The sequence below is a fragment of the Falco cherrug genome, chromosome 7 (genome assembly GCF_023634085.1).
Source record: "Falco cherrug isolate bFalChe1 chromosome 7, bFalChe1.pri, whole genome shotgun sequence".
NCBI classification, from domain to species: Eukaryota; Metazoa; Chordata; class Aves; order Falconiformes; family Falconidae; genus Falco; species Falco cherrug.
Window position 1 is genome coordinate 34,115,401 of NC_073703.1, and position 14,483 is coordinate 34,129,883.

General features: G+C 42.4%; 1 protein-coding gene across 18 annotated transcripts in view; it reads right to left on the reverse strand.

Moving 5' to 3' along the window:
* KTN1 (kinectin 1) overlaps window positions 1-14,483 on the reverse strand; it is a 78,040-nt gene that overhangs the window by 36,695 nt on the left and 26,862 nt on the right. For 16 of the 18 annotated variants that reach the window (XR_008733153.1, XM_055716054.1, XM_055716060.1 and 13 more), the window contains exons 4-10: window positions 12,421-12,588; window positions 9,945-10,075; window positions 7,756-7,872; window positions 5,089-5,229; window positions 2,863-2,969; window positions 1,147-1,279; window positions 40-127 (exon numbers count right to left, since the gene is read on the reverse strand). Coding sequence is in view for 17 of the 18 variants with exons in the window: in XM_055716054.1 (XP_055572029.1) it covers window positions 40-127; window positions 1,147-1,279; window positions 2,863-2,969; window positions 5,089-5,229; window positions 7,756-7,872; window positions 9,945-10,075; window positions 12,421-12,588 (885 nt within the window). In the remaining variant the exon portion in view is untranslated. The remainder of the gene's footprint in view (window positions 1-39; window positions 128-1,146; window positions 1,280-2,862; window positions 2,970-5,088; window positions 5,230-7,755; window positions 7,873-9,944; window positions 10,076-12,420; window positions 12,589-14,483) is intronic. The other 2 variants (XM_055716066.1, XM_055716061.1) reach the window with 1 other exon arrangement.

Sequence of the window (14,483 nt, forward strand, 5' to 3'; positions counted from 1 at the left end):
ACTGCAGTAAACATTATTTGGAAATTTTGCTATACGTGCCTTGTTGTGCTGCTTCATGTTCTGCTGTTCTTTTCCTGAGATAAGCCTGGATTTCTTCCCATCTTCTCTCTGCTTCCTGCTGCTGAACCTTCACATTGAAGAGAGAGTTGATAAAAAGAAGTCTAACCTTTTTCATTTTTGAAGCATTCAGAGTGCATCTCTTTGGTGCTATTCCCAAAACATATGGCAAAGTAGTAAAACCATTTCTTGTTTCCATTAGGACACATCAGAGAGAAAAAGTGCCCTGTAATCCTCCTCCCAGAGTAGTTTAGCCCATTAATTTGAAAGGCAAATTGTGAACAGGAATTCATTATAGACTCTTAACAGGATGGTTTCTGTTATATGAAAGTGTAACATCTTTGCCCTGCAAGTTCAGCCTTAACACCAGAAGCCAGACTAGCCAGGCATCACACAAATCTGCATTTATAATTAAAATATGTCTCAACTCTAGGTACCAACTCTCCATCTGCAAGGGCTAGAGGCAGGGAGAACTTCTGGTAACTAAGACAATTCCAAGTAAGAAAAAAGTAGCATGCTCTGGATTGGCACTCTCACCCAAAAATGCTGTTTCTCTTCTGGGGAAAAAAAACAAACAAATAAAAAACCACACAAACAAAAGACCTTTTCTTCCGAAGAACAGGAAAGAGATGCATCCAGAAGCCAGTCCATTTACATTTTAACTCTTTAAAAAAAAAGTATATTTAAAAACTTAAACACTTAAGCAAAAGCATGTAGTTTCAAATAAAAATCACACAAGAACAGCACTATACGGATGAACAGCTCCAAAATACCAAGTCTTGCTGGAATTGTAAGCTCACAGAGAGCAGAATTCAGTATCACCAGTTAAACTTTTTAAAGATATTTACCTAGAAGGGTAAGTTTAAATTCAGTCAATCAAAATCCAGAGTACTGAATAAAAGCATTAAATAAGCCCATAGGCTGGCTCAGCCTATCTGAAAATAGATACTTGCACATATAAAGACGACAGAGATTTAGCAGCCAGGGAAATAGCTAAAGTGATTCTTGCACACCTCGCATCCCCCCGATTCAGAACTTGGCTCAGATAAAGCCTTGAATGCCACGACAGGCAGAGAAAATCCAAGTCACCTTTAGCTGAGCAAGGGCCTGCTCTGCATTCTTCTTCTGAAGCTCCTCTTGCTGCAGCTTACTGGTCTTCTCTCCCAGCTCATTCACCAGCCTAGCATAATCCTGGCGCAGTTTGTTCAGTTCAGCCGACTGCCTAAAAATAAACATTTTCAGGGGTTTGGTTTTGTTGTTTGTTTGAGGTTTTTTCCCCAAAAAGCACAGGCCCCAACAACAGGTACTTAAGTCAACACCAAGTCTTGTATTTGCAGCCAGCAGGCTGTACTGGGCATGCTGTTTTTTCACAAGGCTTCATCCTAGGAAAGGGATGAGGGTCAGAGCACAGCAGCTACAACCCACTGAGTCAGAAACAAAAGGTCAGCAATAAGTCAGAAGCATCAGTTCCTTTAAAAGGTTTGCAAACTGATGGACACAATTTGGACAGGCTTATAGAAACTAAAGAGGCTCAGCATAAGCAAAGGTCTCACATCGAATTCACATTCCTTTCCCCTTCCCATAAAAGATCACTGATCTCAGACCTACTTAAGACTGTTCCTCCTAGACTACTGACTGCATGCACATCTTCAGACTACACAGTTGCCTCCTGGCCTCGATTTATATGTTAATTTACACGTTAATTTACAAAGATATCCAATTCACTCTCTCATTTAGGGAAAGAAGATGCATTTATATAGCCCAAGGGAAGAATTTTTTCACTTAGACACAAAGAGGAGCCTTTCAAAAAGCATTGTATTTTTGCCTTAAGTTTTCCTGAATTAAGGATTTTTCAAGATAACTTTTAAGAGATAATGATGCTTCATTTCTACAAACAGGACACCTAAAATCAGGGTACCAATACCCTTCTTGTTACATCAACCTGCCCTGGCAGAACATGCACAGGGAGCAGAACACACCTCTGCGAGGCTGCACTTGGCAGAGCAGAAGCTGTTAACAGGAAGGTCCACACAGAAGCTGCATCTCTGCAAGAACAGCATAGCCAGAGAAGAAAATAAAAAGCCCTTTCCAAGTCCTAACAGCGGTTTTAACATTCTAGCCTCGGACAGTAACTGCTGGAGTAACAAAAAAATCAAATATCTGAAAAAATGAAGTGTTGGTTTTGCTTTCTAGAGGCAGAAGCCTACTGGCAGCAATTCACCTGTCTGACTATACACCTTACCAGGGTGCTCAGCTTTTACCACAATACATACAGTCCTCTCTGCCAGCTCTGGAGCAGCCTAAGTCATAACTCACAAAAGACAAAACCTTGAGATGACTTTTTTGTTTCTCCAAACATGTGCAACAGCAGCAGATAAATTCAAGTGCCATCCCAGCAGTATCATTAACTGTGGGGTGTTGATATTTTTTTCTTATTGCAAGACTGATTTATAAATTTTAGAGCTGCTGTTTTCCCAAGAGGCCAGCATCAGCACGTCTCCTAAAGGCCCAAGGGAAAACATATATACCCTGCCAAAAACACCTACTGTGGCTGAGCACTTCTTTCTGCTCAGCACCTACTCCCTAAAAGCTCACTCAGGCTTTAAATTGATAAAAGACAGTTACCTATTTTGAAAGCATTGTTCTTAATTGAAATACTACCTCCCCAGCCCAAAATATGTGTGTTCGTAGTTTAACCACAAATTCAGAGACAGCCAAGGAGATGGAAACAAAAGGAGCAGAAGCCAGACAACTCTTCAGGGGAGACTTAAAAACACACAGAGCTCCAAGTAGCTGTTAACGTACTTGCTCTCCATTTGATTGGTAGAAGTACTGACAGCATCTCTCAGGATACCATTTTCCTGCTTCAGGTGGCTTATCTCTGCCTCCATCTGCTCACGGAGTTGCTGGAACTGATGGGGAAAGGAAGATCAATTCCAAAAAAGATTAAACTAAGGAGCAATGAAAAAACCCCAACAACTTGTAACAATAGAAAAGATATCACAATAGTTTAAGTAAATAAAACTAAGTGGATTTTTTGGGAGAGGGGCAGCTTTATATCCCTCTTCATACACCCACTCTTAATTTAAACTGTGCAACTCAGACCCTCTTGCTCAAGTAAACATTGGTTTCCTTTTATACCAGTGTATCAACCTATTTATCAAAGCAACATTTTTCATTTGTTTGTTTAAAAGACCACACAAGCGTTACTTAGGATACCAGCTGCTCAGCTGTGTAACTTTAGATACTTGTCAGTAACTGGATACCAATATTTTACTTCTCCAAAGGGAAATAAAGCAAGCTTGCTGTGAATTGACATTAGAAGTTTACAAAGCCTTTGAACAGAGCAGAAAAAACCTAAAACAAGTAACACACACAGATTATAGCATGTAAACTGCAAAAGGATGGTCCTCATCCAATATCCTGAAGTCAAAGACTATGAAACAGATCCTTTATTTAGTTGATAATATGCTCTGACTTCATTTTCAACATGGCTCCAAACTGAGGCAGAAAGAAGCCCTGATAACCTAAGGCTGCTTCAGAATACTGCGAAGAAAATCAAAAGACAGGATTCAAAGAAAAAAGCAGACTCTGCATATACTCTGCATATAAGAGCATAGCTGGTCTCACAGCCCAACAGTCTGCTTTGAAAAATCCTCAAGCTCATACAGCTATAATACTTGCTTCCTTTACCAGTGCCAGTTTGTAGATATGGCTGACACCGTTTCCAAGACCCAGTTTCACTGAATGGCTGACTGGCCAATGAAGATTTTCTATATAAAAAAAAGCAAACAAATATTTGCCTAACAGCCACAGCAGCAGACAGCAGCCCCTTGTAGGGCAGCCACCTCCGGCTCAGCACAACTACATGTAACAAGCTGGTCCTCAGATGTTTTTGGGGGACCTCTTTCCCTCCTCCCTCCCCCCTTTTTTTTTAATGCCAACAAATATACAAGATCCCAACAGAAGAGGGGCATAAAACGCATGTAACTGGAAGCTTTGACAAATTTCAGCTTCTCCGCAACGCTACAGCACATCAGCAGGGGGAGCAGAACCAGAGCGCTGGTTCCGCCGCACAACCTTTCTGCTGCTTTGCCTGTGCAGCGTTTGCACAAGCTACTCAGTCATGCCCCGATCTCCTTCACCCTCCCCAGGCAGCAGTAAGACACTCTCGTTATACAGTTGTCTATACAGGGCTCAAAAAGAAGTTGTCTCTGCTCAGGAGAACGTAGTTCTGCTCCAAAACTGCAGAGATGCTACTCTCTGAAGTGCTGAGACAAAAGATTGGGTATCAAAGCTGGAAAGTTTCACATGCTGGGCTTGATGCTGTGACATTCATATAGGGGAAAAAAAATAATAGAATGTAAAATCTAAGCAGCAGTCAAGCTGGCATAAGAGGGGCCATTTTTCATAGAAAACTTCAAGTTAAAGTTTTTAATCTGATAAAACACACTCTTTCTGAGGTCACTCCATTACAATGCAATTTCAGGAGAGTAACAAGGGTCTTAAAAAAAAATTGTGTCCGCCCTTCAAATACTTTCAGCAGAGTACTCTCCCAAGCCATGGTATTTCTTGTATATTACATTATGTTGTCAACTCTCTATTGTAATTTTAAAAGTGAGATTTATCAAGCGGTAAATGATCATCAGCATTAGTGGCTCTCTTAAGTTGAGCATTTCAATTAGATTTTACACTGTAATTGAATAATACTACAGCAGAATACCACGAAGGAAAAGTAACTAGATCAGAGACTGGCTGCTTAGACAGCCCTGATTTACAGAGTACGAAACTCTGAGATCACCCTGTCTTTCTTCCGAGTCAGGAAACTGCCACAAAGTTTCCCCTCCCTCATGCAGATGCATTACACCACCAGCTACCTGCACACTGCATAAAAGGCCCCGAATTCACTAGTGAAGCCAATTTCTGTGTGAGCAAGTAAAAAATGCTGCACCCCAGCTAAAGCAATGGTTTCTCAGCACTGATCTGCTTGTGCATGAACGTCAGCTTTAACTGTTTTGGTAAAGCATTTACCTTTATCTTCATCTGCTGAGATTCTTGGTAACTAACATGTATTTTACTCTGAAAAGTGCCGTGCTCCTTTTCTAGCGTGATGATGTGCTCTCGCATTTTTGCTATAAGCAAGCCATTCCTCTCCTTTTCTGCAAGCAGCTCCTTGGGCAGGAAGTAAAAAAAGGGAAAGAAGTCATCTACTGCTCCTTTCTAGAGTCTAAAAGTTGGTGTTTTAAGACAACTAAAAATACAGCAAGTGTTCATCAAACTAAGATCAGCATCAATCTTCACTCAGAGAAATTCCAGCATTAGACCTGACCAAAACTCTAGCACCTTTATGAGGATTTAGGATCCACATCATTTCACATTTATTAAAAAAAGAGGTCTGCGAATTTAAACACCGATCTTCTGTTGTCCTAGAAGAGCTGGAATCTTATTTCTATCGAGTTTGGCCAAATTACAAAGTCCTAACAATTAAAAGCACCGGTATCACACAAGCCAGAGCTTAGATTTTCATCCCGAGTTTAGCAGAGCTGAAGAACAAAGGTAAAGAACTGTGACAAAACAACAGAGCATTTTGGAGCAAATACTTGCTTTGCAGCAGATTGCAAAGTCAACAGTTTTGCCCAAGGAGATAGGCTATATTCGTATCCAGCAACAGTCAGAGAAGCCCTGAATCCCACCAGCATGATGCCCTATTATAGCTTTCAAGTGAAAATACACATTGCTATTTAATCATTTATTAGCCCATAATTCAACACAGACACCCGAGAAATCCACGGAGCTGCTCCCGTGCAATAAAAATGCACTTGCAGTAGTAAGCAAAAATATTAAATGTAGCTTGCAACAAGCTCCCATCACAGAACAAGGTATTTGTAGCATGTAAGCTTCAGTATGCAGCTCCTTACAGTGCCAGGGAGCCTTGGCACATACTTTAAGTCTCTAAATTATTAGCCTGAATAACCTTCGCTCTTCAGAGCAATTCCAGCTTTTTCTGCATCCTAATTTAAATAAGAGCTATTCTGTTTCTTAGCTCCAACTTACTAGCTTCAGGAGGCTCTTCCCCCTGAACGAAGTAAGCGACACCAGTTCCCAAGCCCATGATCAGGGAAGAGTTTAGGAATTGAGTCACATCAAAAGTTTCAAGTCTGCAAATACATTGACAACAGCTTGACACAAACCTTTCTCCATCATCCACTAAGATGTAGCAAAAAGAAGGGCACCAGGACATATTGCAGTTTTCTTCTACCCCTCCATCAATTCCACCACCCGCCTGCAATCCTCGCTAACCCAGCTACCCTGTCAAGGCAGTGCCAGAGATCCTGGGAAGATTAACTTTCACCTAGCTTGTGTTTTGCCAAGGAACTCCAAGGTCATGCACCTCTTGCTCTCATTTATCCTCTCAAGTTACCATCTTTATCAACACCCCTGCAGGAACATCTCTGCACCCTAGAGTCCCTCCCTCCCAACCTGCTGGCAATGTTTTCAGAGAAACACATTAATTAGAAGATAAGAGCTTTTTGTCAGTCAAGCTGAGCTCTTTCCCTTGTTCATCCTGATACTTTAGCACCGCAGCAACTTTGCTTTTATCCATTTTTCTCCCAACTTCTCCCTTCCCTCCCCCAATACAGATGGCAAAAAAACCCATGACCCCTACTTCTCCGCAGCTCCTACCCTGCCTTCACAAGCACCACTTTGCAAGCGTTTTTTCCCCAATCACATCAGCTTCCCTCACACCCAGGCTCCCTCATACATTCCCCTCTGCTTCCTCAGCAGGAGATACCTCCCCTCTTTCATTCTGCAATGCTGAGCCAGCTTCTTTTCCCCCCCTGAACACATCAGAAGCCCTTTCTCCCTACAGCTACATATTGACAGTCCCAAACCTCTTGATCCCATCCAAATACACATCTCCCTGTGCCCTGCCAGAAGCTCACACAATACCCACGCCCTTCTTCCCTTCTCACCTGCCATGGCTCCCAACTCCCATGTCCTCGGGCCATTCTGCTCCCACCTTTGTCCCACTACATCACCTTCCTGAGCCTAACGCCCACATGCTTCCAAACTAGCCAAAACATTAAGAATTCTGCCCACAAAAGTCTCCAGTCACTCCATATCTGCCCAATTATTTGTTCTGCCATAACTGCTTTCCTCCAAAACCTTCACAAAAAAAGTCAAGTTTCATAAACTAGTCTTTGACAGTGGTGCATCAGCATCCCTGTAAATCTAAAGCAATCAGAATGGCAACTCAAGGGGCTAAGCAAGCATCTTCACTTTCTGTAGCCTCCTTCTTGAAGAAAACTGATGATTGTTGTGCCTAGAAGCACACAAGAATGTAAATGCTAGAATATGTACCTAACTAAAACTGCAATGCAGAAGAGGTGTTTAATATTTCCATCCCCAAAACAGTCTTATACTCATGACGGAAGTAGTTTTAAAGCAACCTTTTGAAAAGAAAAACAATCTTAGCAAATGAACTTTCCGAAAAAACTACTGGAAAATAACTGCATAAATACATTAATAGCATCATAAACACAAACATAGTATCTTGGTAAGCTTTCCCAATATAAAAAAATTCCACCTTTCAATTTATACTAAGCTCAATAAACCAGCAGTTGCTGGCTGCTAATCCTAGAACCCCTGCTCCTCTCCTACACCTCTCTCTATATGCATGAACCTCTTTACATTTACCTGGGTGAGCTGCTTGCACTGCTCCTTTGCAACAGCTGCCTCCTCCTTCATCGCAGCAAGCATTTTCTCCTTGTCTTGCAGCTGATGCACAGCTGCAGCCGACTCAGCCTTGCTAGCCTGCAGCAAAAGCACACCAAAATGATCATACATGCCAGAAGTACTTGCACAGCCCCCTAGCAAGCAGGAAACTTAAGAGGAAGAAACACTCCCCTCCTGCCCTCAAAACGTTCATCTGCAGGGCGTACATGGCACCACCGGTACCCAATTCTGCTTCTAGTGAACCCTGCAGTACAGATTTCCTAAGACAAGGAAATGCATTTTCAAATGCACTGAAACCAATTAAGAGAATAAATGGGCTCTTAAGGTGCTTCTGTGTTGAAAGAGAGCTGCTGTGGTGGCACTGGGGAAAACAAAGAACAGCCATTAGGAAAAATAAAGGATGAAGATGCAGAGATGCTGAATCATTCGATAATTGAGGTTGGAAGGGACTTCTAAGATCACCTGGTCCAACCCAGCTCAAAGCAGGTACGTTCTAATAGACTTAATCTCTTGAAGTATCTCACTACAAAGAGAAAAAGGCAATGCTGATCTGGTCTCTCCCTCCACTTCACAGGAAAGCTTCCAGTTGACATGATTATGTTTCTGCTGACACACTGACACACAGTTTCAGCGATACTACAGGGAACAGAACCAGAGGAACAATCCCCACCGTCCTGCCACTTGTATGCTGGTCTAAAAACAAAGGAACTGCAGTAAGGGGCAAACCTTCTAAATGCTTGTGCTCAGACTTCACTCAACGAATTCTCATAACAGAAACAGCAAAGAAGTGTCAGTTCCATAAATGCACTCTGAATTTGTTTGCAAGTTCTCCTTCAGTGGTATCATATATGTATGCAGTACAAAACACACTGTCAGTGTCTTGCACGAGCTACAAATAGAAAAATATTCACATTTTCATCTACAGAAACCTACATGTTTTGGTTTCATACAAGCCCAGGAACCCATTCTGATCCTAGAGTTTTAGGCTTAACACCCAACCTTCCTTTAAAATAAAAAAATACAGCAAGCAAGCTAGCTGCTGTTCCAAATCAAACAGGCAATACCACTGCAAGTGTACCACTACTGGGTGAAACAAGGGCCCAGAAAGAACACGAAGTCTCTGTCTTGGAGGCTTTCAAGACCCAGCTGCACACATCCCTGAGCAACTTACTCAAATTTGAAGCTGAGCCTGTTTGGATCAGGTAGTTGGATGACATGACCACCTGAAGTCCCTTCCAACCAGAATTGCATGATATACTTCTATAAAGTATTAACCGAATTGACACATACCCAGTTCTGCATTTCTGTTCTGGTACCATATCTGCAGAAGAATACAGAATTGCAAGACTTCAAGTGTGACAAACAGGATGTTACAAACTCGAAGCGACAATCCTAATGAGTCACGGGAGGCAGGAGTAGATATTTCTAAGATATTAGTGGTCACCATTCTCTACTGTCTTAATGCAAAAAGAGAGAACTGCTAAGCACTGGCACAGGTTGCCCAGAGACACCGTGCAGTCTCAGTCCCTGAGGGTTTCAAGCCAGACTGGATAAAGCCCTGAGCAGCTGGGCTGACCTCAGAGCTGGCCCTGCTTTGAGTATGAGGCTGGACAACAAACCACTCTGAGGTCCCTTCCAAATCTGAATTGTCCTACAATCCTATGAAAAATATCCAAAGAAGTCAGCAGAGCAGAATGCATAGACTTAAAAAATGGAGATACTTGAAACACACAGAAATCAGATGATAAGTGCACAGCCACAGCAGCTTTTCCTTAATTTCTTGTATAGTTTATCCTGTGTACACAGTTGTGAAAGATCACTCCCTGAAATTCACCAGATAGCCTTCCCCCACACACTTCAGCTGCAGAGCAGTCCTACTTTAGGTACCTTAATTCTCCATGGTTATGTCTGCTCTTTAAGAGCAGTCAAAAGCCATCAGCCTGTCTAGCCAGCCCATGGGATGGCAGATGGCAGCACACAGACATCTGACAACTGCTTCCTGCATGCAAAACAAGCACAGACCAGCTGGGAAAAGTCTTCCCAAGACAGAATGCAGGTATCACAATACTGCTATAGCAAATTTGACAGCATCTCTTTCCAGTTTCTGCTTATTTAAAAGTCTTCTCTCCCCCACTCCCACAGTTATTCACCTTTTGCAAGACATCATGAATTGCACTGGATTTTTCCTTTAACACCTCCACTATGCAACGGGCCTCATCTTCAGTGAAGATCATATTCTTCATGGCCATTACAAAGTCTTTGAATTTTACTTCGGCATTCTCTGCAATACAGAAGGGAGGATGTATTTACTTTGGACACCATACAGAACTATTTATTTTGCCTCAAAACAGCATGTGATGGGGTATCGTTATGCATTATATTTAATTTCAGTCTGAAATGTCAAGAAGCAAGAGGTCATGAACATTCAGCAAAACCATCATCTCTCCAATTTAAATCTGATAACAACCTGCCAGCTGATAGTTTTGGGAAAAAAATCCCACCACTTTGTTTGTACAGTGGGTAATATTTATAGTGTTGCTAGCAAGATGATAAAGCATAACACAGATTTTGGAGGGGAAAAAAATAGCACAAATGTGAAAACTTGAAGAATACCTTCTAGTGCATTGTGACAATAATTGAAACTGAGCTCTCACTTTAAAGAACAGCCTGGCTCTCTAAGCAATGCGCACATGACAAGTGAATGAATTTAGAAACTAGCACATTTCTGGTTACAATATATGGGAAGCAGAAAAATATTCCCTCAATCTATGTTTGGAAATGAACTGCTGCAGAAGGAGTTTAGCAGCAGGAAGGTAAATCTGTAAGATCCCTCTTAATTGCTGACTAAATGTTTAAAAAGACACAAACAAAGAAACACAATTCAACCAAACTATGCTCTAATAGGAATAAAAATCATTGTTCATATAAAAACTGGCTGCACATACATAGGTCATTAGGTGGCCCCCTAACTTCAGGGAATGGAAGCACAAGACCAAGGCATACAGCATCTCTGTCAGACATTCACCAGTGCACAAAAGTACGTGAAGGAATGGGAGGAAAAAGGAAAAGCTTAAAAGTAATGCTTGGTTCAGGAGGCGTCCCAAAGATCATGGAGAAGGGTCCACGTTTCTCACCACAGGTGCTGAACATACCATTGAAACCAAGATACACATCAAACCCAACCCCCTACAGAGTTTAAAAAAAAAAAAAAACGAACAAAAAAGTAGTAGTGACATTAAGTCCCTAAGAGACATTATCGAGCATAAAAATAAACCACTGAAACACAGAGTGAAAGCTGGGGGTGGGGGAGAAGGACTGAGAAGTTCTAGCACATTCTGTCCTAGTCCTACACGCAACTTAGTCTTGGCCACAGACATCAGATCACGTCATTGCTGCACTGACATCGATGATGCTGTTACCAGCAGTATGCCAAAATCCTGAGACAACAGTCCAGTTAGCCAACAGTTTATAGCAGCTTGTCCCAGACTGGTCCGAACCCTGTGCTCCCCGAAGACAGGAAGACCTTGCCCTTGCATCCAAGAAGCTTACAACCAGAATAGGGGAAGATTTCTATATTGGGAGGGCAAATCCCAGCTGACACAGAAGAATTAGGAGCTCATATAGAAGGTTACAGCTTGCAAAGGAAATGAGAATGGACAGGTGCACGTAGGAAGCTTTGATGTTGCAGGGCAGTGATGTGCTTCTATCTCAATAGCTGCATAAGAGAGCCTCAGGCAAGTGGGAATCCAATCTAGATACCACAAAGTTGCCAGGAAGCTTTCAAGCAAGCATTTTGGAAGACAAGTCTAAAAAGTTTCCAAAGAGTGCAACGAGTGACCAGGCAGACAATGCTGGAGAGCCAGGCTTCTGCACAAACCTGAGCAGAGAATCACTGCTCAGTCACTTGGCTTCTCCTCTCCAGCTGCCCACAAATTTGAGGGTCCTACCTCATGGCTCAGTATGTTTGGCATGCTTCGAACAGGTCAGTGGCCTACTTAAAGTTATAGGGTGGGACACAATGCTCATGAATCACTCCAGGCCTCTATGGGGGAATATGAAGAAAGAAAGTCTCCTGTCCCAATCAATTCCAACTACATTGAAAGGAAAATTCAAAGTTTTCCTGGAAACTGCCAGACTATCTCCACTGGCAATTTGCTTCTGAGTGCAACACGGAATCACCAGAGATACACACTGGCTGGTTGGCCCCAGCTAGCTCAATGAACAGCACTAGAGCATAGAGGGTGCACCCCAAACTCAGGCAGACTGCAAGAGCCCATGCTGAAAGGTCTCGGTTTAGAGTCCATCACTGTTAGCAATGCCTGAGCTACCTACTGTAAAACTAGCTCACATGCATCTGTGTGGTCTGCAATCACCCGTTTGCTCACTGTGAGGACACAAAAGCCTACAGTCAGCATTAAAAGGTTTGGATAGCGCAAAGCCCTTTCAACAGTGCCAAAGACAGGGGAGAAACGAGCACAGACAAGAACAAACACTGTCCTGCAGCCACAAATGTTTTCCTCAAATCACTTCTTCCTAACTAATAAAAAAGGATTCACCTCCACACACACACAGCATGTTTTACCTGTTCAGGTATGCCAGAGACAGACCACATTATCTGTTTCCTACCTTTATCAGTTTCATTCTTCAGTTTCTTGCCCCTGCTCTTCTGGATCCCCTCATTCACATTTTGTTTTGCTACTTCAACTGCTTCTCGCTTCTCCAACGTGCCAGCATCAGAATTATCCATCAAAGGAATATAAGTAGTTGCTTGAATAAGAGGTTCATCCACCAAAACTGTAATCAGAAGTCCACAGGATGGGTCAAAGCTTTGTAATAACTAGCATCAACATTTTTAAAAGAGGTACACAACATTTATGAGAGCTGGACTACAGCACCTCTAACCTCAATAGTTAGTTATACTCTCTAGTTCTATCATCCTTCACAGCTTAACTCATTAAAGCTCTTCAGGTAAGTTCATTAAATAAAGGTCTAATAGCTTCAATTAAATTTCTATTTCCAAAGCTGCCTTTTAGCATTTTAACAAGTAACAGAGAAGAACCTTTACATTTTGACTTTCATTTCACTTTAATGAGAAAGCTGCACATGGCATCAATGAGACTGGTTTACCTGTGGCTGCATACGAAATCATTCAGCATCCCTGAAGTACAAGTACAGCAGTCTTTTGTCCCTATTCTGTTAAAAGCTGGTACCTCACTGCTAGCATTTTCACCCAGATTAGATCATTACACCACCTGTGAACTAAACCATTTAAACAGAACATACAGTAGGGACAGCAATCAAGCTTATTTCACATGCAGACTCAACTGCACTTAATGAAGATATCTCATCTGTCAGAGGAGGCTTTAGGCATCATTATTATTCAGAGAGGTACCCAGAGATACTGACCAACCTCCGGTCTCCATTCACACAGCACTGTATAAACATGGTGAGGATCAGCCTCTGTCCAAAGAACTTTTCAGACTGCGGAGAGAAAAGCCGGGGAGGGGAGAGGAAGAGCAACAGACCAGGGACAACAGATACAGCCAGGAACAGAGCTGAATTTGATGTCTGCCCAGCTCCTGAGCTGCTGGTCCAGACCACCTAATGTATGCAAGATGTGTGCTGAGCCATGCCACAGCAGGAAAGCTCATTGACCCAGCCAGCCCATACTGAAAGGCAGGTGGTCAACAGATGCCACATGGCGGACCAGAGAGAGAAGGAACTGAGTGGGATGCAAAATTTCAGGCATCAGTGCAAGACAAATACGCATTCCTGGCTGCCAAGGAGCCAGTTATAAAATAATAAAACACTTCTGTATTCTGTGCTGTTAAGGAGCAGAATAGACCAGATGGACCTTTTGTGTCACCTGCTAGTCTTTGCACTTCAGCAGCCAGCAAACATCTGCAGTACGCTGCAAGTTCAGAAGTGAGGAGAGCTCTCCTCTAGCAGAAGTATCCACCACCTAATCCAGTTACCATCCTCACCTTTTCCCTTCCTCTCCTTAATTTCCTCTCCTCATTTTATTCCCCTCCTTTCAAAATTATTTAGTATCAACGAGACCTTTTGCAGTGCCAGCAACATCTGAAATCCCCATAATACTGTCTTGGCTAATCTGGATGCCCACCACAGCTAACTTTTGCTCTGTCATTCTGGAGACGTGGCTTTAAAAGAAAACAGCTTTCATTCAAATAATGCATGAGCTATTCCTGTGTAGCACTGACAGCTTAGCTTTAATGCTGGCTGAGCTAGTACTGACACTTATTTGCCACATACAGACAACACAGTTCGTGGTCCATAACATGGCCCCTCAAAAAAAGGCAATGGGTTTATCGGGAAAAGCAGAAGAATGTCCATAAAAGGCAAAGGCATCCCAGGTTCCCCATCAATAGGTTTCTTCCAGGAATCTTTTTTTTTTTTTTTTTTTTTTTTTTTTTCCCCCCAGTTGTTACAACATACAGTAACCCTACACTTCTAAGAACCCCACCCTGGTCTGACCAGAGCCAGTGACTGATCTGGACCCCAATGACCTGACCAAAGTATAAAGGAAACTGTGACCAACACTGTCTGCGCTGGGAGCAGTCCACCAGCCACCAAGTTCTTTATAGCTGTCCCAGTAAAGAAGAGATCTGAGAAACGTTCTGAGAAACTAACAAGGTGGCCTCACAGAACTTCATGGTCACGCTCTTCCC